This window comes from Urocampus carinirostris, chromosome 3 (assembly GCF_059441175.1).
Source record: "Urocampus carinirostris isolate Australia breed hairy pipefish chromosome 3, RoL_Ucar_1.0, whole genome shotgun sequence".
Taxonomy (NCBI): domain Eukaryota; kingdom Metazoa; phylum Chordata; class Actinopteri; order Syngnathiformes; family Syngnathidae; genus Urocampus; species Urocampus carinirostris.
This window is the reverse complement of record NC_142351.1, coordinates 61,908,430-61,933,860: the sequence shown is the minus strand read 5'-3', so window position 1 is coordinate 61,933,860 and position 25,431 is coordinate 61,908,430. Positions and strand designations below refer to the sequence as shown.

At 37.8% G+C, this 25,431-nt stretch overlaps 1 protein-coding gene across 6 annotated transcripts in view; it reads left to right on the top strand.

The window, feature by feature from the left end:
* The window catches only part of LOC148370366 (cyclin-dependent kinase 17-like), a 75,486-nt gene that overhangs the window by 16,626 nt on the left and 33,429 nt on the right, over positions 1–25,431 (top strand). For 4 of the 6 annotated variants that reach the window (XM_088332858.1, XM_088332857.1, XM_088332859.1 and 1 more), the window contains 2 exons: positions 89–243; positions 8,125–8,289. In XM_088332858.1, coding sequence (XP_088188984.1) covers positions 89–243; positions 8,125–8,289 — 320 coding nt within the window. The remainder of the gene's footprint in view (positions 1–88; positions 244–8,124; positions 8,290–25,431) is intronic. The other 2 variants (XM_088332860.1, XM_088332861.1) reach the window with 1 other exon arrangement.

The following is a 25,431-nucleotide window of genomic DNA, read 5'->3' as shown; positions in this document are numbered from 1 at the left end:
CAGCATCGTGACTCTGCAATGAAGAGGAATGACAACGTTTACATTGGCCACAACTATGGCATGACAACTGTATTTTTTTTCTCTTAAGGCCTCCTGGCATTACATCTGAGAAGATGGACCGGATGAAGATCATCAAACGGAGGCTGTCCATGACTTTGCGAAGCGCTCGGCCCGTTGACGAATCTCTGTCCGAATTGGCTGAGCAGATGGCTTTAGACGAGCCGACGACTGCCAGGGATAATGGTGAGAAGTGAAAAATCCACCTTTTTGTGCCCAGTCATGCTCAGTTTAGCTGGCAAAGTCAGGATTGTGTAAACCTTCCACTCTAATTTATGTGAGCTGGGTCTACTTTTCTTTATTACTGGATTGTCTCAGAAAACGACAATATTGTGATAAAGGTGTATTTTCTGTAATGCAATAAAAAAAAAAATCACTCTCCAGCCCACATTCCCCCACCTCCTTTCCTCCAGTGTATTGCGCTCCACGGTCGTAACATTGAGGGTAAAAGTGAGATAAGAGCAGAGAGGCGTGGGGGATAAAATATAAAGGCTCTTTGAAATAAGTTTGGCATTGTTAAACCATACTTAATAGAGAAAAAAATAAATTTTGTAAACTTTTTAAGGAGAACTCAAACTATGCGCTCCGCCTTTAATTAGTGCTTTAGATTAATATTTAGATGAATATTATCATTTATATTATTATTTTATATTTTTCATATTTATATCATTATTATTTTATATTTTTTATATTTATATTATTATTATAATTATTTAAAATATTATTATTATTATTTTTGTTGGTGATAAAAATGAGTGGAAAGGTTAGTGTGATGTTTGGACGCGTTCTAAGGGATTGGCAGGGCACCCGTATGATGCGGCAGGGGTAAACCAGTGAATGCTGTCGGGCCCTGCTGTTGAACAGAAGAGTGTGCTGTGTCACCCTGACCCGAGTGACATGGCTGCTTTCTTGTGTCCTGTTTCATCTGGAGGGACGAAAGCATGACCAACTTGGATGTGGAGATGCTTAACTTGTTTGGGTGTTTGGGCATTTGGGTTGGCCATGTTCCAAAAATTGTTGTGTGGTTTTTTTTCTACTTTTTCCCGTTTTATTTTTTTAATTTCTTTCATTTTCTTGATTTTTGTATGATTTGTCTTGCTGTCGGTCACCCCTCTTCAGGGATATGACCAGGGTAGATAGATGGATAGATAAATATTATTATTACTGCTATTTATATTCTTACCAATTGTCTTAATGTATTTTTGTTGTTGAATTACTGTTTAACTGAAATCACAATGCGTATGATCAAAAACTACTTCCCATTTTGCAATAGTCTGGCGTGCACGTTCGCACAACTACTCTGATGCTTTCTGAAAGATAGAGAACAATACAAACAATATACATTAAACAATTTTTTTCTTTATTTTGATTAATTATAGTGATTGGCAAAGTACCGTATTTTCCACACTATATGGCGCACCCCCAAAAAATAGTTTTTGGTCCTATATCTTCCCTAGATAAGGCGCACCGGATTATAAGGCGCTACAATGGGAATGTCGACAAAACAGTCAGATAGTTCAGTCAAACTGTTTACTCCCTTAACATTCCCAAAGCTTGCAAAGAAGCAAATACATGTCGTAGACACGTGCGGATGCGGTGTCCGTACGATGTCACTCAAATGCATCGTTTCAAATATCATTCGGAAGGTTAAAGTCTTGGGATTCAAGAAATGCCATCCATTCCTTAGTTTGTATTTTCTTTTTCGCTCGCAACTTTACTGTGCATATGACAATAAACACTTGGAATTGAGTTTAATTCACTCAACTCATCACAGCAACATCAAGATCGTTCTAAAACAAGATACCGGGAAAATAGAAAGCCGCATAGCTCACCTAAGTTCTCACGTTCAATAATGATACGCAATCATGGTCTTCTTACAACCGTGAGTGTAGTAAATCCAGGAGAGTAAAATGTTTACAAATACAGACTAATGAAACATGTTTCTTTATGGCGTAGTTTAGCAAGCTTGCTATTCAGTCATCTTTTTCGGCCAATTGCAGGGTTTGTTTTGGCCCTCTAGCCAAGCCGAGGCTCCGAATAACTTCAGCCAATAGCGATCGATTTGACTGATGATTGACACATCTTTTTCGGCCAATTGCAGGGTTTGTTTCTGCCCTCCAGCATATCCGAGGCTCCGGATAACTTCAGCCAATAGCGATCGATTTAACGGATGATTGACACATCTTTTTCGGCCAATCGCAGGGTTTGTTTTAGCTCTCTAGCCTATCCGAGGCTCCGAATAAATTAAGCCAATAAAGATCGATTCAAATGATGATTGACACATTGGTTAGCCAATGAAACGCCGGTATATAAATCCCATCATACACCGCGGACTACTCCACGTTCGGGGGGAAAATCGAGTCGGCGGCTGTTGCGTAAGTTGCGAGACCTTGTGATTTAATATTGAGCCATATATAAGGCGCACTGTATTATAAGGCGCATAGTCAGCTTTTGAAAAAAATTAAGACTTTTGGGTGCGCCTTACAGTGCGGAAAATACGGTAATCATTCTTTTAAATAATCATTAATTGGCCGTTGAAATCCTATTAAGTCTGGATAACATCACAAATATAATCACAAACTGTGTACTGTACCCCAAAAAGAAAATGTATTACCATAAACACTTGTACCTTATATTTTAATTCCTTTTTCAACCACTAAACGTAATCGCTGTTTAAAAATGACAAGAATATATCGTCAGAATTTTAATAGTTGAATTACTCTTTATCTTTAACCACATTGCCGGATTAATCGGAAACCACGTTTCCCATGATGCAAAGGTTGCATAGGTGCACAAAAGCTCAGCTGCTTGCTGAAAGACAAAGTGAGGTGACTCAAATTAGTTCAAAGAAAAAGTATTCCAAATATATATCCGATAGGTGGATAAAATAACAATAACAAAATAAATAGTAATCTAAATAAATTGAATACTAAATTTTAAAAAAAGTTCAAAAAGTGATGATCACCCACTAAGGCCTTCCCTAGTGAGATGTTGTTCTGTTGCGTTATGCCGCCACCTGATGGCTAATTGCTAGAACTGCGCCTCTTCAATGTCAACGACCTTTAACATAAATCCGAGAAAAAAGAATGTCACTTTATTTTCCCTTAGACTCTAAGAAAATTACAAAACAAAAGAAAATATTTTTATTATCTGTATATTCCATACAAATAATAACCCTAGTCCATGTTTTGGGAGGTGAGGTGCAATTGATTTGTTATTATAATGTAGTTACATTCATTTGACCTCTCATCTCATCAGCTGCACCGCTTATCCTCAGTATTTAATTTTAAAAGTTTATGTATTTTGTGTCACTAGCCTTTTGCTTTTTCCGTAAACAGAAACAGTGAAGAGAAATGCAATAAGCAGCAGGAACTGAGGTGGTAGATGGAGGAGGTCAATCTTTGTGCAAAGTATTGCATTTTTTTCCTTACTTGATCCGATTACGTGAAAGCGTGGCAACACATTCCTCACAGAGTGCCAATCAGAAAGCTTTTGCTGACCCTTTTTTTCTGGAGGAGATTTAGTTTGCTGAATGAGGGGGAAAATATGCGTATTTATGGTTAAATGCTCAGGTACAAGTTCGGTAGACATGAATTGGTTCTGTATAGCAGGGGATAGAAACCTATGGTAACTAGCTAAAAATTTCTGAACCTTTTGTACCCTAGATAAAAACGGTAAAATTATAAAATAGTGTGTAGCAACTACTACTTATGTGTAATATCCATCCATTTTTCAATCCATTATGTGCATCGCTTATACTCAGTAGGGTCGCCGGGGTGCTGGAGCCCATCCCAACAATTGCCGGGCAGTGGGCAGGGGACACCCTGAACTGCTTGCCAGCCAGTTGTAGGGCACATATAGAGGGACAACCATTCACTTTCTCATTCACAACTAGGGACAATTTGAACCGGCAAATTGACCTAACATGCATGTTTTCGGAATGAGGAATCAAACCTGAGTGCCCGATGGAAACCCACGCAGGCACGGGAATAACATGCAAACTCCACACAGCATTTGATCCCATGATCTCAGAACTGTGCCGTGGAGGCGTTAACCACTCAGCCGCCGTGCTGCCCCTAAGTGTAATATATGTGTATATTATCAAATGAAATGACAAATAAATGTACATTAGAGGTTTCCCAATTATCGGCACTGATATTTGGGAATTTGACAGATATCGGTACCGGCATTTTTATTTATTTGTCTGGAAGTTTATAAAGTCTCAGAAGCAGCTGAGACTCTCCGTGGCTCCTAGTCCTTCCCTGCCCTCCAATCTCCTTGCTATGCACCCCTTACCTTCTGAATGGATAAAGACTGGGGCGGAGCCACTGAAGCAGGAACAATAACATTAAAACGGCAGCTTAGCCAAGTCATCCTGACATGCCTGTGTCTGTGATAGAAAAGTGTGTTTGTGATTCAGAGATAGCTGAAAAAGTAGTTGACTTTTTTTAGAGAGGCACATTCTGGACTAGACTGAAATATTAGCTCTTATCATAACATTAGTTCATCAATCAAGTGTGTTTGTTTGTGAATGAGAGAGCTCAAAAAGCACGCTCAAGTGGAAGTGAATAGCTATTACGATAACAATAGTTGGTCAATCTGGCTCTAAAACAGGAGTGCCCACATTTTTCAATTCGCCAACTGTTTTGAAATTTTGATGCACATTTTGTCTTAAGGTAAATTAAGTCATGTGGGTTGTACTAACCTTTCTATTTAATAATTGTAAAAAAACATTTATAAATATGTTTTAATACATTTTATGTACCTGCATCAAAGTTGCTGCTGAAACAAATTTTATTTCCTGCACTGTTAGTTTTTAGTTTAAGTGAAATATTAGTCATGTTAGTTTTGTTGACATTCTAAACTATTCTAAATAATTACCTCTGGCGCGACTCGAGTTCTGTGGATTCAGATTAAAACTCATTTCAAAATTTCCATTTGCAAGAATTGTCATGCCCTTAGAAAACTCTGTAGCTTACTTTAAATTGTCCTGATTGTCAACTGTTTCTGGGCATATTCTCTACCTTCTAGTTATAGCATCACTACAAATCTTTGGACCTTTGAGACTCTTCGTGATTTAGGGCTATACAAATAAAAATGACTTGACTTAACTTGGACCCATAACCAATAAATACAGTACAAAAATACAATATTTTGACGCCGACTCACAAAGGGTTTTTTTTAAGGGTTATTGTTCTATCTTCGTTATTCATTATCCATTATCCGTTATCGGTCAGTTCATAATACGCTACAAAGCCTAGGAGCCGGGATGAGTAGCTGAGAATACATCTCATTTTACACTGTAAAGTGAAAACATTGTAAGGTGGGGGGTTGTACACTGAAGCGGGGGGTATTTGGGATTTTGTTTTGTTTTTTTAAAAAGCAGGAGATGTCATGTGGCCTCTTGCACAAAGTTACGATTTCTAATTACTATGATGGAGATTTAGTTGCCATGACTGTTATCCCCTCCCTGTCTAAAAGAATCTATTTATTCCCAGCATGCATCCCAGTGTATATCTCAGCAGCTCTTCTGGTCTATCTTTGAGTGTTTAAATCCTACCGCTCAGATGCCTCTTGGGCTGCTACTTTCTGATGTGTTTTATTCTCTTTTTTTCCCCCTCAATTTGTCGTTACACAGTATTTTTACTAGCAATGCACTGAAATGAAATTTTGGGGCCAAATTCAAAAACCTTAACTTTTGATGGTCAAGAAAGGGAACAGTGATTAAAAAAAACGGGAGTAAGAAGAAATTGCTGAAGATGGCGGTGCCGTAGTAGGTGCAGTCTAATGCAAGAAACGACTTGCATTGTCATATTTGCCATAGCCAAATAATAATTATGGTAAAAAAAACTCTCGCCATATATATATATATATATATATATATATATATATATATATATATATACACACAGTGAGGCAAATAAGTATTTGAACACCGTTATTTCTTCCACTTAGAAATCATGAAGGGCTCTGAAATATTCATCATGTAAGTGCATGTCCACAGTGAGAGAAACTGAGAAGAAAAATCCAGAAATCACAATGCATGATTTTTTAAACAATTTATTTTTGTGATACAGCTGCAAATAAGTATTTGAACACCTGTGGTATCATCTAGAATTCTGACCCTGATAGACTTGTTAGTCCGCCCATTAAAAGTCCGCCTGCATTTCATGTATCATCCTAAATGAGATGCATTGGTTTGAGGTCGTTAGCTGCACAAAGACACCTGTCCACCCCATACAATCAGTAATACTTTAACTTGTAACATGACGAAGACCAAAAAGCTGTCCAGAGACAAAATTGTACACCTCCATGAGGCTGGAAAGGGCTATGGAGAAATTGCCTATCAGCTTGGTAAAAAAAGGTCCACTGCTGAAACAATCATTAGAAAATGGAAGAAGCTAAACATGACGGTCAATCTTAACCGGAGTGGGGCCTCATGCAAGATATCACCTTGTGGGGTCTCAATGATTCTAAGAATGGTGAGGAATCGGCCTGGAACTACATGCCAGGAGTTGGTCAATGACCTGAAAAGAGCTGGGACTACCGTTTCCAAGGTTACTGTAGGTAATACACTAAGATGTCATAGTTTTAAATCATGCATGGCACAAAATGTTCCCCTGCTTAAACCAGCACATGTCAAAGCTCGTCTTAGATTTGCATATGACCATTTGGATGATACAGAGGAATCATGGGAGAAAGTTTTTTTGGTTAGATGAGACAAAAATGGAACTTTTGGGTCATAATTCCACAAGCGTGTTTGGAGGAAGAACAATAAAGAGTACAATCTTAAAAACACCATCCCTACTTTGAAGCACGGGGGTAGTAGCATCTTGCTTTGGGGGTGTATTTCTGCACATGGGACAGGACGAGTGCACCATCCCTGCTGTAAAGTGTGGGGGTAGTAGCATCATGCTTTGTGAGTGTTTTTTTTTTTTTTTTTTGCTTATCTCTCTCACAGTGGACATGCACCTACGATGATTTCGGACCCCTCCATGTTTTCTAAGAGGGAGAAAAATAATAAATAAAATAGCAGTGTTCAAATACGTGTGTGTGTGTGTATATATGTATATGTGTGTGTGTATATATATATATATATATATATATGAAGTTAGCACCATATTCTAAACAGCTCAACTCTAATAAGTTACCGCTGTAGTGTTTGGCATGTAAACATTATTCCGTGGGCAAATTGGCCTGAATCTCACTCATAATGTTCATGTTTACAAATCAAAACTGCTCAACTGGAGTAAAATAAAAGCAAAAGTTCAGCTTGTGGCTAACATGCACACAAAATGCAAATGAATTGAATGTCATACAGAAAGTACATGTTTACGAATTGGAGCTTCTCAGCTATAGAAAGTTAGCCCTGTAATGTTAGCATGTCAACATTAGCCAAAGTCCGGCTTGCAATTAATAAAAACTTTGAGGGCAAATTGATTGAATGTCACACATGTCAGGTGCATGTTTATGAATGAAAATGGTTCAACTTTAGTAAGTTATCTCCCTCGTGTTGGCATGCCAAAACTAGCTAAAGTCTGGCTAGTGACTAACAAAAACTTTGAATCAAAGCAAACTTTGAAGAAAATGGATTTTTAGGTTAAACCTTGTTAGAGCTTCTATTTTGGGAGAGTTTTCTGTCCCCTTCCTTTTCTTTTAAAAAATAAAAGATAAGCAGCTGTGTAATTGACTAACTCTGCCCTGAGTGAATGACCGCTTCATATGGCTTGTCTATCCTTAAGCATAAAATGACAACATCAGTCTTTCGGAAGCTTTATTTTGATTTGAGTTTTTCTTTTGGCCAAAAATGACCAAAGCTGCAGAAACATTTTCAGTGCCGAAAACAGTCCGTTAATGTTTATTTTCATCGATCATTTGTCCAAAATTTTAATTTGATCTTCCAACTTTTTCCCTTTTGTTTTTTAACAGTCCTATGTTATTTCTTGCTGGCATATTTCGTCTTAGCTTGTATTCGTCTTCTTTTTCTGGCCTCTTTTTCACAGCCTTTCTTGCTCTCTGTTTTCCTTCCTTTTCAATTTGCTTCACCCCCCCTTGGACCTCCGCTAGAACCGATGGTGTCGAGCGTGGTGCATCATCCGGCCTCCCACAGCGCCCCCTCCTTCCTGCGGCAGTACGCTGGTCATCTGGGCCGCACTGCCCTTCGTAGAGAGCTTGGAGGGGGGCTGGAAAGAGACCGAGCCTATCTCAACCTCCACAGGACTGGATCTCTCGGTATGCATAATAAATTTCCCTTTTGTGTAGCTCACATTGTGAGATTGGTGTCTAGTGAAGGCAGTCAGATTTACAAATGAATGGATCCAAAATCATATTCATCATTTATTTGGCTGAGTAAAAAGGCAACAGATAAAACAAGGGTGCTCATTAAGTAGATTGTGAATTACTGGTGGATTGCAGACTTAGTACTGGTAGGTCACAGCAGGGTGTGTTCATTGCATTGTATTTGTTGGGATATGCTACCGTCTATTGGTCAAATGTAGCATGTGAGCATGAACGCTCGTCCTCGTTACGAGTGCTGCTGTAACAAATTGAATAAATCCAAATATGGTCGATGAAAGATGTAATTTATTACAAATATACATGTGTTAAAATGGTATTGATTTTATATTTATGATTTAATAAAAAGGAAATGATTAAATTCAATATTTACATTTATGTGTCGTAAAATGTATGGCTATGGGTTTAATCGTTTTATTAAGAATCAATAAAATAAAAATAATGTAAATTAGTTTACTATTTAAGTATATGTTGGCATTTTGACAAGTATTTGCCTAGATTGAGTACAGGGTGTTCAATCTTTTACAATTAATGAATCTGCACTACACCAGTACAGTGTGACTTATTTCTCGCAAGACTAGCATTGGACACAAACATCGGCAACGAAACAAAAAGACTGACTTAAATTAAGTCATGGGTTGATACTTATTACTATTCTACTATTGTATTACATTTTTATTTAGATTAAACATATTTGATGTATTTAGGTATGCACTGAGAAAATGTTGTGAGAATTCAATTCCACTAATTGGGACCCTTTTTTTAAGGCAAGACTGCTCTTAAATATTTTTTTTTTTGATGCAGGTAGATAATTTAGACTTGCCCTCATGTAGGTTTTAGATCAGGGGATGGTGTAATGATAGTCTGGTTTGCAATCATCTGTGGTCTGTGCAGCCCTTTGAGACTCCTTGTGATTAAGGGCAAAACAAATAAACATGAATCAACTTGAAACAACAACGTTTTATTGTCTTAACTTAGAAGTCTATTAATTGCGCCTTTTGAATAAAAACCTCAATTTGGTCCAAAAGGTGAATAATGGACTTATGTTATTAATGTGATGGTATAATATATATTTTGCCATTTGTGCTCGGCAGGCTGTATTAAAAATTAACGATTATTTATGACCGTTTCAAAACATTCACTTTACTTCAGATGATATTGTGTCGCTATCATGTGGATGTTATTGGTAGAACAAAATGGAGGCGTAAAAATGCTTTTAACTTCCTTTAGCATGTGGAGAGGCCAAGTTTGTTGGCAATAGAAAGCATCTTCCTCTGCCTCTTGCTGCTTTTGTGGGTCCAGAGCTTTTTATTGGCATGATGGCTTTATGAGAAGCTTGAATAATGAAAAGATTTGTGCATACGTAATGTAGGTTCGTCAATGCTGTTTGTGTACAACCTTATTGGTTTATAAGCAGATACAGGAAGAAAAAGGGCAGGCAACCGTTTAACCTATAGGAAGCAATACACAAGGCAAAATGAAAATCTGCAAAGTAGCAAAATCCTGAAAAGTAAACTGCGATACTTTTATCCCTAATTCTATTGTTAGGGGCTGAGGTATGCGCCAAAACAGATGCTACATAATACACACTTTTCCGTTAAGTCTCACTTTTTTCAATAAATCCCTTCAGTAGATAGATAGATACTTAATTCATCCCCGAAGGGAAATTCACATTTCCAGCAGCATCCCTGAGCTGAGAACAGTACAATAATAAAGCCAAAAGAATGCAATATACAAATACCCAGTGTGACGTGCAAACGCCCACTGTAGCGTGTTATATAGAGTAACTAAATAGTGCTACACAGAATACATATTGCAGTAAGATTCGGTAATATCCAATGTAGGTGGTGTGGTTTAATGTGGGCCTTTACTCTGCCGGGTGGAGTTAATGAGCCTCATGGCATGAGGAAGAAAAGATCTCTTCAGTCTGTCCATAGTACAAGACAGTGACAGCAGTCTGTCGCTGAAACTGCTCTTCTGTCTGGAGATAATGCTGTGTAGTGGATGCGATGGATTGTCCATGATTGACCTCAGCTTTTTCAGTGCTCGTCTCTCAGCTACTGTTGTTAGGCTGTCCAGCTCTTTGCCCACAACAGAGCTCGCTTTCCTAGCCAGTTTATTGAGACGAGAGGCATCCTTCTTGACGCTGCCTCCCCAACACGCTGCCGCATAGAAGAGGGCGCTTGCCACTACTGTCTCATAGAATATTTTCAGGAGCTTTTTGCAGATGTTGAAGGAGGCCAGCCTTCTGAGGAAGTAAAGTCGGCTTTGCCCTGTATTAAACGTTTCAACGTCATTGAGTACTTGTGTGTGCGTGTCCATTAAAATGTATGTCTTTAAAATTATTTTTTCTGGTAATAATCAAAAACTGGTCTCGATTGTGGTGCACCAGGTAGCCCCCTAAGCCCACCGCACTGGTTTAGAAAATGAATGGGTCATTGTGAATTCCTAAGAAATTTGATTTCTCACTGGCATGATGTTTACGGGGTTCCTACAGGTGCTTGAACTCCTTAAAAATGCTTAAATCTGACGTTGTGTTTTCAAGGTCAGGAAAATGTTTATATTTTGGGTGAGGTGCTTCAAATTGCTAGAAAGTGTTATAATTGCCATGTTTCTTGGAAATATGACTCTATAGAGTCAAGTCAAGTAACATTAATTTTTATAGCCCTTCATCGCAAAAATGTCTCAAAGGTCTGCACAGGATTACAGTTACACCATCACCTGATCTTAAACCAACATGCGGGCAAGGAAAAACTTAAAACCTCAGCGTGAGGAAAAAAGAAACCTTGAAAAGGGGCCTCACAAGTGCTAATCCCCTTCCAGGATGACCAGGGTGGAATAGATTTAGCATTGTGTAACAGTACGCAAATATAGTGAACATCAATAAAAGAAAACAAGAGGTGATTGGGTGAAATTTCTCCAGAAAGTATGACTCGCTACAACGGGTCAGGTGTATCGACATTTCGTTCTGTGTACATTGTTACAAAGAATGACAATACAAAGGAAATTATTATTATTATTATGACAGCAACGACGCCTCAAGCCTGTAAAATAGTCAAAAAAAGTCCATAACACCATCGACGCAGCTTCCCATCTCTACAGACCATGCAATAAAGAAAAATGTAAAAGAGAAAAAAAATGACACCGACACATCTGCTATGATGCCTTGTCATTACGGCGTTGTCATGTGAAGCGTCTCTGCCCCCTGCTGGTCGCAGCTCTATTTAGTGAACAGGCTTTTTTTGGCTCGGCACCCAAACGACTCCTCGTTTTTTTTAATGATAACTTATCAATAATAATAAAACATTGTGCACCATATTATTTAGTATTTAGTAAGTTTTTATGTTTTGCAGGGGATCCCTGAAAAACACATTAAATATAAAATAAAACTTTCAGATCGACAAATTGGAAAATACAAAACAATTTTAGCTTTTTACACACAAAACATATAAAGTCGAACAATAACATAAAATTCCCGAAAAAGCAAAATAATAAAATGAAAATTAAAAAATCAATTATAAATGACAAAAAGCAAAAATATAACTATTTACAATTCTATTTAAACCAATCTAGACACAGATCCTCTTAAAAACACGCAAAATATCTCAATTAAAATACCGTATTTACCGCACTATAAGGCGCACCTAAAAGTCTTAATTTTTTTCAAAAGCTGACCATGCGCCTTATAATACAGTGCGCCTTATATATGGCTCAATATTAAATCGCAAGGTCTCGCAACTTACGCAACAGCCGCCGACTCGATTTTCCCCCGAACGTGGAGTAGTCCGCGGTGTATGCTGGGATTTATATACCGGCGTTTCATTGGCTAACCAATGTGTCAATCATCATTTGAATCGATCGCTTTTGGCTAAAATTATTCGGAGCCTCGGATAGGCTAGAGGGCCGAAACAAACCCTGCAATTGGCCGAAAAAGATGACTGAATAGCAAGCTTGCTAAACGACGCCATAAACATGTTTCATTAGTCTGTATTTGTAAACATTTTACTCTCCAGGATTTACTACACTCACGGTTGTAAGAAGACCATGATTGTGTATCATTATTGAACGTGAGAACTTAGGTGAGCTATGCGGCTTTCTATTTTCCCGGTATCTTGTTTTAGAACGATCTTGATGTTGCTGTGATGAGTTGAGTGAATTAAACTCAATTCCAAGTGTTTATTGTCATATGCACAGTAAAGTTGCGAGCGAAAAAGAAAATACAAACTAAGGAATGGTTGGCATTTCTTGAATCCCAAGACTTTAACCTTCTGAATGATATTTGAAACGATGCATTTGAGTGACATCGTACGGACACCGCATCCGCACGTGTTTACGACACGTATTTGCTTCTTTGCAAGCTTTGGGAATGTTAAGGGGGTAATCAGTTTGACTGAACTATCTGACTGTTTTGTCGACATTCCCATTGTAGCGCCTTATAATCCGGTGCACCTTATCTATGGAACATATAGGACCAAAAACTATTTTTTGGGCGTGCGCCCTATAGTGCGGAAAATAAGGTAAGTAAAACGATCAGCAAAAGATCAACTGTCTCTAAGATTGAAATATTGAATGCCTTCTGCCTCAGAGCAATCTATATGGTTAAAATGAGTCTAAATTTAGCAAATATTCCTGCTTTTTATATATCCAGTACGTTTCTTTTGTCTTCTCTATTAAATTCAATTATTACCCTACACCTTTAGAGCCCTTTTCGTGTTTGTAGACAAGTGTGATGTAGCCAAGCTGCGCGTACAGAATGGCAGAATTCGTGTCAGTTTATAGCAGCTCAATGACACAAAAAGATCGTAGATCATAGATTAGAACAGCTCAAAAAGCACAAGGCATGTGATGGCAGCAAGACATGTACTTTATTATTATCAACAAAGTCAACAACAAAAAAACATCCCTTTGATCAGTGCTGGAATTTTTTGCCTATTGAAGGTACTGCAAAAACTGAAAGATTGGCCTTGAAAGTGCTTGAAAAGTGATTAAATCTGGCCGTGAAAAAGGTGTACGAACCCTGTGTTTAGTGTTTGACAGAGCCTATTTAACCATTTATAATTACAACCTGGTAATAACATGATATTTTCGAATTGGTAGCCTTTTGCGCTAATGGTAAATGGTCTGCATTTATATAGCGCTTTTCAAGTCAATGAAGACCTCCCAAAGCGCTTCACACTTACCCATTCAGTGTCTAGCCCATAACATATAACACGGAGGAGCTGGGAATTGAACCTGCGACCTTTTGATAATAAATCTGGTGTGTTCCGAAAGGCGGGACGGATTTATTAGATATTTAACACATATCTTTGGATTAATTAATCAATAAATCATTTATTAAAAAAAAAACCGTTGACCACTCCATAGCAGTAAATACCACAACCTGCCTCCAGGCAAGAGATGCTTTAAAGAATGAATTAATAAATAAATAAAATGAATGAATAAAATGGATAAATCAAAGGTCGTTTCATCCCGGAAGGACAAAACCCCCCACAACGGGTTTGTGTGTGGTGTCCAAATAGTGACAGTGTGTAATAATTTACCACTAGGGGTCGTTGTAGCTTAGAATGAAGCTGTGTGCAATGGAAGAAGACACACTTCGCAGCAAGAAAGTGGTATTACATCATGTCGTGGCTCTAAAAGCTCCAACGTGCTCTGACTGTCAAATAGCTAAATGACTCAGCAGGAACGACACTCGAGCGCAAAACAGCGTACACACCTTCCAACTATTTCAATAATAGAGCTGAATTTGTTCCGGCTGCTGCATTGTACCAAGTTTTGCTGCCTGAGGGATTACCATAGACTGACGTTACCATTTGTGAACTGCTGGCAAAAATAAAAAGAAAAACACCAGTTTTTACTAGGGAGGCACGCTAGTTATTCAACCGATAACTGCTAAATATAAAGTCACATTTATCAGCCCGAAAGAGAAAAAAAGACCCTATATTGAGACATTACTTGCTATAAAGATTCAAAGCATTTATGTTCCTCATTAGTGTATATTGGGCAATTTTAGGTTCAGAGTTTTGAGGGTGCTGAGCACCCAGAGTGTGATACAACATGTATAATTTCATTTATGATAACATTTTAATTAAAATATTTTGCTAGCGGCTTTTTATTTCAAAATACAGTTCTATCAATTGAATGTTTGTTTTAAGGCCATTTTTATTAATTGAATGTTCTTTTTTTAAATTGAGTTATGGCACTGTTGGGCTTCCATGATAACATACTCTCACCGTAGTACATCAAAGCCTCCACAGACTCTGCCGCAATGCTGCAAGTGACACTAGACGGGCGAAAGGGGGAGCAGGGAAGGGGTCGAGAGCGGTCTTAGGAATCAAATTAACCACCTTTTTGGCACTGGAGTATTTCCAATGCTGCAATGTTCACATTTATGTTTTGTTTTACTTTTCTTATATTTTAGCTATTGTTTTTCATTTTATTTAAGCATATAATGTCCTTTATTAAGGAAAATAGTTTAAAAATGCTATACTGTCGTTTTTGGGGGTACTTGGGTCGAATTTGGGGGTGCTCGAGTACCCCAAACGTGCCTGCTCTAGTGGCTTCGCTTCACCATTGCATTTCCTCTTGCCCCGTGACTAACGGCAGCTGACATTAGTTTGTATTTGTCATGAGGAGCATTATCGTGCCCAAGAATCCAGGTGAAGAGACCAAGATGCCAGGTACTGGAGACATTGGAAAATGGGCTTTGAAAGTGCTTTAAAAGTGCTTGAATTTTGCCATGAAGAGGGTGTATAAACCCCTGACTGTATTTGATCATATTATTATCATTTTACCTTAGCGACCCATATACTACAGTTAAGATCATAAGGCAAAGGAATTAGTATAAAAATAAGGTAAATTAAATAGAAAATAAATTACAACTGAATTGATTGGCTTGGCAGACAGACTAGGAAAAATGGGAAAAACTTTAATTGATTGGGGCTAGCTTGGAGGTCAAACAATATTTTGTAAATAATATAAATACATGAATGAAAAAATGGCACAGAAAAATGCTTAATGAAAAATACATTTTTTCATGGGGGACACTGACAGCACTATTTGCATCAAAACAGCAAACCCTTATTAGTAGTACAATATATATTTTTATTCATTCTAGTTACTAATGTGTAATGTTTCGAAGTGACCTCTTTTCACATTATGAAAACAACCAAATCATGTGCCCATTTTTGCAATATCTATATTCCAATATTATGGTCTAGCTCACGTCTGTGAGACATGTGTTATCGGTTATTAGAAGCAGTATTTTATCGGTCATCTGTACCTGTAAGAAAGAATAGCTATTGTGTATCCCATATAATATAAAGTGAAGTCGCATGTTCAGGCGGCCATTTTATTGCCTTGACCTTTAAACAGTCGCAGTCTCGAGAACAGACAATGATGCATCAGTCGCTCACTGCACTGTAAATTTATTTCTATTGCTTCCTGTTGAAAATTACTAGATTAAAATAGATAGTCATTTTAATCCTCTTGCAATAAAACAGATTATTATTATAAAATGGTGATAGAAACCGCATCTAATTTTCAAGAATTCATATAATTTATAAGCAAACTAGTAGTACAGTTTATTAAGATTTCTTACAACTTCTCTAGTAGGGGTCTCCAATGTGATGCCCCATAAGGACAGTTGGGGTGCCCGCAAACCTGTTCTGACAATAGCTCGGAAGTGCTGGGTAATTGCGATTTACTAGTAAAATTGACATTTTAGTGATCAACTGAGTTATTTAACCCTACATCCAAATATTGACCTGGTAATAACTTTGAAACAACATAGTAATAACATGAGAAGTGGTTATTTTCTAAATGCATATCAAACTGGGTGCCTTTCCTGCTAATTGGTTACAAGAAGTAGCTCTAAGCTTGAAAACGGTTGGTGACCCCTGTACTAATGTGTATAGCTAAGATAAGGCCATTTGATAAGATTGAGTGATGTTTTTCTCAGTCTTTGCAGGTGAGCCATGCAGTGAGTATCTAAGCACTTGCATAATGTTTGAGTGACTTATTTCACTTGTTTTTGTTAAGCCGGCCATTATAAAATAAATAAAAGCTCATGATTGTCCAGAAATAGAATTTTACCTTATCGTGCATCCCATTTCTTCTCGCCAGTCTTGAAGCTTGCAAAGTGGAACAGCACCCCTCCTGGTAGTGGTAAAAATGTGGTATTGTACCTAGTTTAGAGTTGATTTACTTTTGACTTTTTATCTAGGCACAGCACGAAAAAAACATTAACCACTAATTAATACAAATAAATCACGAAATATTTGCACAAAAACAGCTGTACAATACAATATGTGTGTACAGTAAGATCAAACATCTAGTTGGATCCGGCCATCTCTGTCTGTCCCTCACTCACTCATACACCCCCCTTCGGAGGAAAACAAATCCTATGCAATCAAGGACAGTAAAAACATCTTTGTTCCTTTATCTCTTTATTTTCTTTATCCTCACTGTAAAATGTGGACCTGGAGTGCCACGTCCAATTTCGTTGTCACAATATATTCAACCCATGTTGTAACAATGACAATAAAGGTATATTCTATTCTGTATTCTATTCTATATAACTGAAAAGTGTGCCCAGCGTGATTAGGCTGAAACTGAAGCTTTTAACTGCCTACCTTTTTATTCCATCTTTTCCTTGCAGGGAAGACGTATTCAAAATCAAAACGGAAAAAACCTAACTTTACCCTAAAAAAGGAAAATTAGAAAACAAAAAGGTGTCATTTCAGACCTGCAATTACACCACTAGTTACTCCTATAACATATAATACCCTAAAACTGATCCCGGGGCGCTGAGTAGTCACTTTGTGGTCATCATAGTAGGCATTGTGGGAAATGTAGTAAAAGGCCAGTTCGTTATTTAGATGTACCTCACTGTTGTTTTGACAATATTTTACTGTGTAGATCATTGTCGGCCAATCATGTTCCAATTCTTTGATTTTTATACCCTTTATGATTTCGTAACTGAGGAGATTTAATAGAAGTAAAGCATTCATGGGAAGGCTTTTGTAACAAGTTGTAGTTTTTTTATTTGAGGTTTGGGATCTGTCCTGTTCTCCCTGTAAGTTCAAAATCCATGGATGCCTTCTCTTTATTTGGAGTGTCTACTAAATATTAAATGTATCAAATATATTTGGTCAAAGAACTATTGACCAATTCATTTTTAGACTTCATGTGTCAAACTCCACACGCCAAACGTGGCCCGGCACATAATTTTAAGTGGCCTGTGAGACGGTGCTGATAGAGGCACAAGAGAAAAATGAGCTGCCTTGTTACAAACAATGACTTGCAGTTTTAAATATATCTACTCCTTGTCGCCAAAGTCAGCCACCACTTGCAATGGACTCAGTGTAGCTGTATTTGCTGACTACCATTAATAGACCTGAGAACATTGAGGAAACCCATACCAATGTTATTTTAATTAAAGTAAAGTAATGGGCGCGCTGTTTAAAGTTATAACATAAATACAAAATTTTAAAAAGTAGCACTTGGGTGTCTTTGGATAATTTTAAAGGACATTTAGCTCATTTCAATAATAGATACAAAATCTAACAGTGTAGTTTCCATATTCAGGTGAACATTTTCTTTAAAAAAATTAAAAGCAGAAAGACTTAAATCATTCAATCAATCATTCAAACTAGTATTTTTATGCAATTTTTGTCACATTCCAGCCTGCGTGCGTTTGAATAAGCTGTTGACAAAATTAATTCAATTGTTGTTTTGCTTTTTGTTAATAAATGCAAAGTTGATAAACACTACAAAAGTGTAGGTCTTAATGAAGAATAAAAATAGTCATTTTACAATCAAATCTTACAACCCTGAATCATAATTTAATTGTGAGCCTCTGAAAAGACCTTCACTCCTCCAGCTAAGGCACACCTTTATACCATTAATTTACTAGTCCAGCCCCTGTTAGAATGTTTTATTTTTTTACCATGTGGCCCCCAAGTTGAATGAGTTTGACACCTCAGTAATGTGGACACTCACAGATTATAAGCTCTCGCGGGCCACATAAAATGTGGTAACAGACCATATTTGGCCCTTGAGCCATGAGTTTAATATAGATGCTCGATATCATAAACGGGTTTTAATAGAAAATGTTTTGTTCTATTTTGGTTCGATTTAGACATTATCATCTAAGAAGGTGTTTTTCAATCTTTTTGGAGCCAAGACACACTTTTAATGAAATAATCTTGAGGCACACTGAAAAGTTAAAAAAAAAAAAAAAATTCCAGTTTCATGTTGTTGTTTTTTATTGTTGCCTTAATTGACAGTATATATTTTTTCTTACCATTTGTCGTCACCCTCGCTTAGGAGTTAATGCAAATTCTTCATTTTAAGAATAATTTTGCTGGAATTGTAATATATTTTAAACAGTTTTTCAAGTTTAACTATTCTAATAGTGTTTTTTTTCTATAAATAATACTTACAATAAACAAAAAAATATGTTATAAATTGTACTGTATTTTTTTAAATCAAAATTAGAAAATTATAATTAAAATCTGCAAAATCACGTGTAAATTTTTGTTATTTGACATAATTACTTAAGTTATTTTTTTGCCGTGCAATCTTCCTGCTGTGGTGATATTTTGTGTACAGAAATAAAATAATTGATACTTGGCTGATCACTGGAAGAAAAAAAATACTGATAAAATTGAGCAATTTTCTGTGGCATACTTGACAAGGTCTCACGAGAAAAATGTCACCTGACTCGCAAGCCGTAGATAAGTTATGTAAAACAATGATGCAAACCCGTTGCAATAAAAAAACGCACCCAGACTGATGAATAGAGGGCGAGTGGAGAGAAAAAACAAGACAGATCGGTATCTCCGGAGAGAGAGGAGGGTATCAGCAAGGTGAAGGGAGGGAGCGGTACGAATAACAATTACTGAGAGCACTGGTGGCATGCCAGGGGCTTGGAGGAAGACGTCGAACTGAGAGGGGAAGGCTGGATCCACTGCTGAGATGACGGGAAGAGGACGAGGTATGTAAAAGGTGTAGGAACGAGGACAGGGACAAAATCGGGGAAAAAAAGAGTAAAGGACGAGAAAAGGAGAAGGAGCACAGGACAAAACAGGGAAGACGGAGATCAAGACAAAAGAAAGGAGGGAAGGAAAAGAGGAGTAAACGGGAGGTAAGACCCCAGGGCAATACTGAGGGGGGAACAAGCAAAGGACAAAACAGGGAAAGGAAAGACATCAGGGTCCCGTCACAGTAAGAGCGATCAAGCCACACGAGACGAGAAAGTCTTGAAGATGACGCTGCACTTCAGAGTGAGACTCACCCCTCACGTTCTTCTGCCGGATGTTTATTCATACCTCTCCCTGCCTCCCCCTTGTGCATTCCGTCTGCTCGTACCGTTTGACCTTCCTTAGTCAGCAAGCCTAGTGACTGCGGGGAAAAAGGAGGTGAGCAGAAAAGGGAGTGTCGACAAGTGCAACTCGTAAAGCCGAGTTGTTGCATCGCCAGGGGACGGGACACTTGATTCTACCCCGCCCAGCCCCTGCCTGCCCCACCCAGGGAAAACCTTACCTGGAAATTGCTCTAATTTGCACACCAGGAAGTGTTTTTGGACGTTGGACTGTTTGTTTTTGGATTTAAAACGAGTAATGAATGGGTCTGGAGACCCCAAGGGCCTGCCACCAACGGGGCCCCGTGTGGGGGACCCCAGGATGGTAGAAGTGAGGATGGGTGAGAGGGAACCGCCGTTGAGGATGTCACCTTTTCGGATGTTGCGGGTTCTCGATCCGTGCCATCCTTTGGGAAGCCGAATCGGTGAGTCAGAATCGTTTTTGTTATTGATTGGCTTTTCGTCAATTTGGGGGAGTCGTTATGCAGCTAGGAGGGGCAATTTTGACTGGGCCCTTTCTCGGAAGTCCTTTGAAAAGTTGTACAATAAATATATCCTTGTAGGAGGCAACATTTAGTTACTAAATTTTAGTAGAAAAAGAGCTGATAAATCTGATTGGAAGATTAATCTAAAATAACAAAATATTTAGATCCATGTCCAGTAGATCACAGGTGTTAATTGGCTGATGGTAAATGGAATGCATTTATATAGCGCTTTTCAAGTCGAGCACTATATTATAACTATGTGCTTCACATTAACCCATTCTCACACACTGAGACACTTACCTGCTTATCCCAGTGCATTAGCCGTTTAGTGTTTTGGAGTTGCCGGGAATTGAACCTGTAATCTCGCAGTGTGAATACGAGCGCTCTACCTCCTGAGTTAATGCATTCCGACCACCCCTGGCACAAAATAGTCAAACAAAAATGACATTCTTTTTACCGTTTGTGTGATGTAATGCTAGCATGACTAGTTAGTGTTGGTGACAAAATATATGCTATTTGCTCGTGCGGCTTGCTGGCGTACTGGTTCAGGTGAAAAATAATCCAAAACTGGGTACTGTCAGAATAGACCATAGAGGCAATCTAACAATTTTCTAATATTTTAAAATCTCAATCTTTTCAAAGTCCTTCACTATTTAATGTTCTCAAAAAATATTAAAAATAAATGCTAAGATGCTAGCAATAGGGGATAGCGCCTGCATCCACAATGTTCGGATAATATGTTAGCATTGGTGAGACTAGCGTTGGCTGCTAAATTAAATTTGTCGACAAAGCAATGCTATTTGCTGATGTGGTTAGCAATTACTTTAGCAAAAACATGTGCTACATTCAAGATAGGGACTGCCGGAACAGAATAAACCCCAGAGACAATCTAACAGTGTTTTGGAAATCATGAACTGGTTAAATTCCTTCACCATGTTGCACTATTAAACATTAATGCATATATGCTAACATTAGTGGGCAGCACCTGCGTCCACAATTTTAGCATAAACAGTTAGCGTTTGTGACGTTAGGATTTGCTCCTAAATTAACTCACATTAACATCCAAAGGCTAAGGCAAAGGTTGCCACGAAAGTAAAGCTATTTGCCAATGCATATAGCAGCTGCATTAGCAGATACATGCCCTGAATCCAAGCCAGGGACAAGAATGGTTGACAATAGACGGTTGAGCAATGTTTCAATTTTTTGAAGCTTGGTAAAGTCATTCATGATTTAATTTTCTCAAAATTGGCATGACATACAGACACTATTATTAGCAGAATCGATCTGCGTTTGCAATGCTAGCATAAGTAGTTAGCGTTTGTGACACTAGCATTAACATCTAAAACGATTATACAGATAATAATAATAATAATAATAATTTCCTTTGTATTGTCATTCTTTGTAAGAACGAAATGTCGATACACCTGACCCGTTGTAGCGAGCCGATGCAGCCGCAGCCAACAGAGGGCGCCGCCATTTTTACCAATGTTATAAGTCTTAGGTATGACTCGGCCGAGGCGCGAACCAGAGGTGGAGGTAGCTTATGCGGCTAGCAGTTGAGTTAGCGAGAGCATGCGATAAATCCAAGCCGGGGAATGTCTGAACAGGATAAACCCCAGAGAGGATCTAACATTTTTTTTTAATTGCCATCTTCATAAAGTCCTTCATGCTTTTGCAAGATTAAACATTAATGCAAAGACACTAGCGTTAGCGGAATGCGGCTGCGTCAACGCCAGCATGGGATATAGCGTTCTTGACACTAGCCTCATCTTCTAAACTAACTAGAATTTTAAAATGATTCTTTGACAGTAAGGCGGAGTTAGCCACAAAAGCAATGCTATTTTCTAATAAAGCTAGCAGTTGCATTAGCGAAAACTTGTGCCTTTTAACATGTCATAAAATGGGCAAAACTTTTATTTTCCCAAAAAATAGCATTAGCCTGACATCTAAAATCGCCATTGAAAATACTTTCCTGATAAATTGTAAATAAAACATTCACCTAACCACAACATCTTTGAGTTTTTGAATAATACATATTTTTGTACGTTACAGATAAAGTGTGCTGCTTCTGGGCAGGTTGTTCTTCTTTTGAATATTTCAATAAGTCATTTCCGTGCCAGCGAAATGGCTGCAGCAGCTCCGTTCCTCTAAATTTAGAGGCGAATCTATCATTCAGTGCCAGGAGGATTTAGTCCAAAGAGCTAATAACGAGCCGTAACTGTTTTTTCCTACCAATATCTGATAACATTCTGCTTCTGGGATCAATGCTAATATGAATAACCTACTCTTCTCGTCGGCTGAAAAATAGTCTGTGTAATATAGTGTAATAATCTGTGAAGCCCTTTGAGACTCTTCGTGATTTAGGGCTATACGAATAAAAAAGACTTGACTTGACTTAATAACTGATTTTTTTAAATAATAATCATATTGGCAGGATTTGTTCAGAAACAATAAAACATGCAAAGTGTATTTGTATACGTGTCTTTATTCTAGTTTACAGTTACAATTACATCAGCCATCGATTGATCACCTTATCAGATTGATAAATTCCAGCTTTTTCCTGTCTGCCCATATTTTCCTTCTGTTATGTCAATTGTTTATTAAAGCTGTTGATTTTTAATTAATTGTAACCTTGTATATGATGGCGAGTGGGGGGGGGGGGACAATCAACCAATTCTTACTTTGGGTGTCAGTAATAATTCTGAGAATATATTGTTTCTTTCTCTTATGTGTCGTTCTTCATTTTTTTTTCCATTTTCCTTTTTTCTTTTCCACATTTTTTTAGCTTTATTCCGTTTTTATCTTTTTTCACTTTATTTTCTTTTTTCCTCATTTATATAATCTCTTTGATCTTTTATTTTTTTATTTATTTTTAATTAGCATTTTTTTTCTCTATTATTTCATTTATTTCTAATGTCCCCACTATTTTCCTTTTTGCCTTTACTTTCCCCTTTTTTGCCTTAGTTTTTTATTTGTTTTTCCTGTTTTTGCTTTCCCCCTATTTTCCCCCCTCTTGTTTTTTTTCTCCTGTTTTTCTTCCTTTCCTTATTACACCCTATTTTTCTAAGTGATATCATCTAAGAACTACCATCAGCCTAGAAAAAGCGCTCTTAAATGCTACTTGTACATTTTTTGCCAACTATAAAAAACTCGATCCATTCTGAAACTTTCAATATTAGGCAGTTCTGGTAATGTTTCTGGACTTGATCAAGATATTGAATTTTTGCCAAGCTATCCCCAAGTGATCAAGATAATTACTCATGCAAAATTCCAATTCAAACCATAGAAAACATCTCGTTTTTATTGAATATGGAAAACCACGACTAATACAACTGAAGAACTGTTCATTAGAAGCTTGTTACACATATGTTTTGGCCCCCAGCAAGCCATCCAAGCCCCATACCAGGAGCCAGCAGGTTTTCTTGACATTTATCATCTGCTCTGGAAATTGGTGTTTAATGAGCTTGTTTGCAGGAGCAACATGTTGACGAAAGTTTTGGGACAACACATAGTGAAATTTTCCCTTAGCACAACTCATGTTTAGTGACCCACATGGACCAACTATTTACGCAAATACAAATGTCTGGTTTTTCAACAAAAGCCCACCACGTAGTAATTATAAACGAGTAATAAAGATTCCGTGCTTACCCGTTTACTCAGTCTGCTCTCATAAGGTGAATATCTCGCTCAGGTGTCAGTTTAAAGTTTCATGGTGGAGGTGGGGAGCGCTAATGCATGATACAAATACTGTCGACTTGGCTTTCTGAAGGAATTCGATTCTGTAACTGTATCCTTACTCATGCTTTTAGTTTAGTGGACTACATGTATCCGTTCTGAGGTGGGTGTGGAGAGGAGAAATTGCCTTATAGCAGGGGAAAGAAACCTATGCTAATTAGCCTGTGTGTTCCAAACTCTCGTACTAAAATACCTAGGTACCGTATTTTCCCCACTATAAGGCGCACCTAAAAGCCTTTATTTTTTTCAAAAGCTGACCATGCGCCTTATAATACAGTGCGCCTTATATATGGATCAATATTCAGTCGCAAAGTCTTGCAACTGAGGCAAGCAGCCGCCGACTAAATTTTCCCCCGAAGGCGAAGTAGTCCGCGGTGTATGCTGGGTTTTATATACCGGCGTTTCATTTCCTAACCAATGTGTCAATCATCATTTGAATCCGTCACTATTGGCTAAAGTTATTTGTAGGTAAAGGGGGCGGATCTTTTTTTATCATTTACAAGCTCGCATAGGCTAAAGGGGTGAAACAAAGCCTGCAATTGGCCGAAAAAGATGAATGTGAATCACGGTTGAGTTGCACTACGGCATAGAGAAAACATTTTTTAATATTCTGTATTTGTAAATATTTTACTCTCCTGGATTTACTACACTCATGGTTGTAAGAGGACCATGGTTACGTATCATTATTGAACGTGATGGCTGCAAGAGACCTTAGGTGAGCTATGCGGCTTTATATTTTCCCGGTATCTTGTTTTAGAACGATCTTGATGTTTCTGTGATAAGTCTATTTTTAAAAGTGTTTATTGTCATATGCACAGTAAAGAACCCCGTTTCCCTGCACAATAAAATTCTTACTTTGCTGTCCACACAGTTGCCAGCAAAAAATAAAATGGAAACTAAGAAATGCTTAGCATTTCTTGAATCCCAAGACTTTAACCTTCCGAATGATGTTTGGAACGATGCATTTAAGTAATTGGTGACATCGTACGGACACTGTTTCCGTACATGTCTGAGACACGTATTTGCTTCTTTGCAAGCTTTTGGAATGTTGAGGGTGTAATAAGTTTGATTGAACTATCTGACTGTTTTTTCGACGTTCCCATTGTAGCGCCTTATAATCCGGTGCGCCTTATGTATGGAAAATATAGGACCAAAAACTATTTTTTGGGGGTGCGCCCTATAACCCTGTGCGCCTTATAGTGCGGAAAATACGGTAGTTTATAGTAAGTACTACTTTTATGCAATAAGCATGTATATGATTAAATAAGATATATATAGATATATATTTAAAGGAAGATTACATTTTATTTACCTTTGGTACGACCTGACTTGAGCTGGCACAGTGGAGTTTCAGGTTGATGCAGGCAGGTGGTTGGGGGGGGGTGTCTGTTATTGCAGATTGAAATGAAAACGGATTTTTAAACTTCCACTTGTGAGGATGGTCATGTTCTTAGAATACTTTGTTGCTTTAATTGCCTTCCACTTCTTGATAAC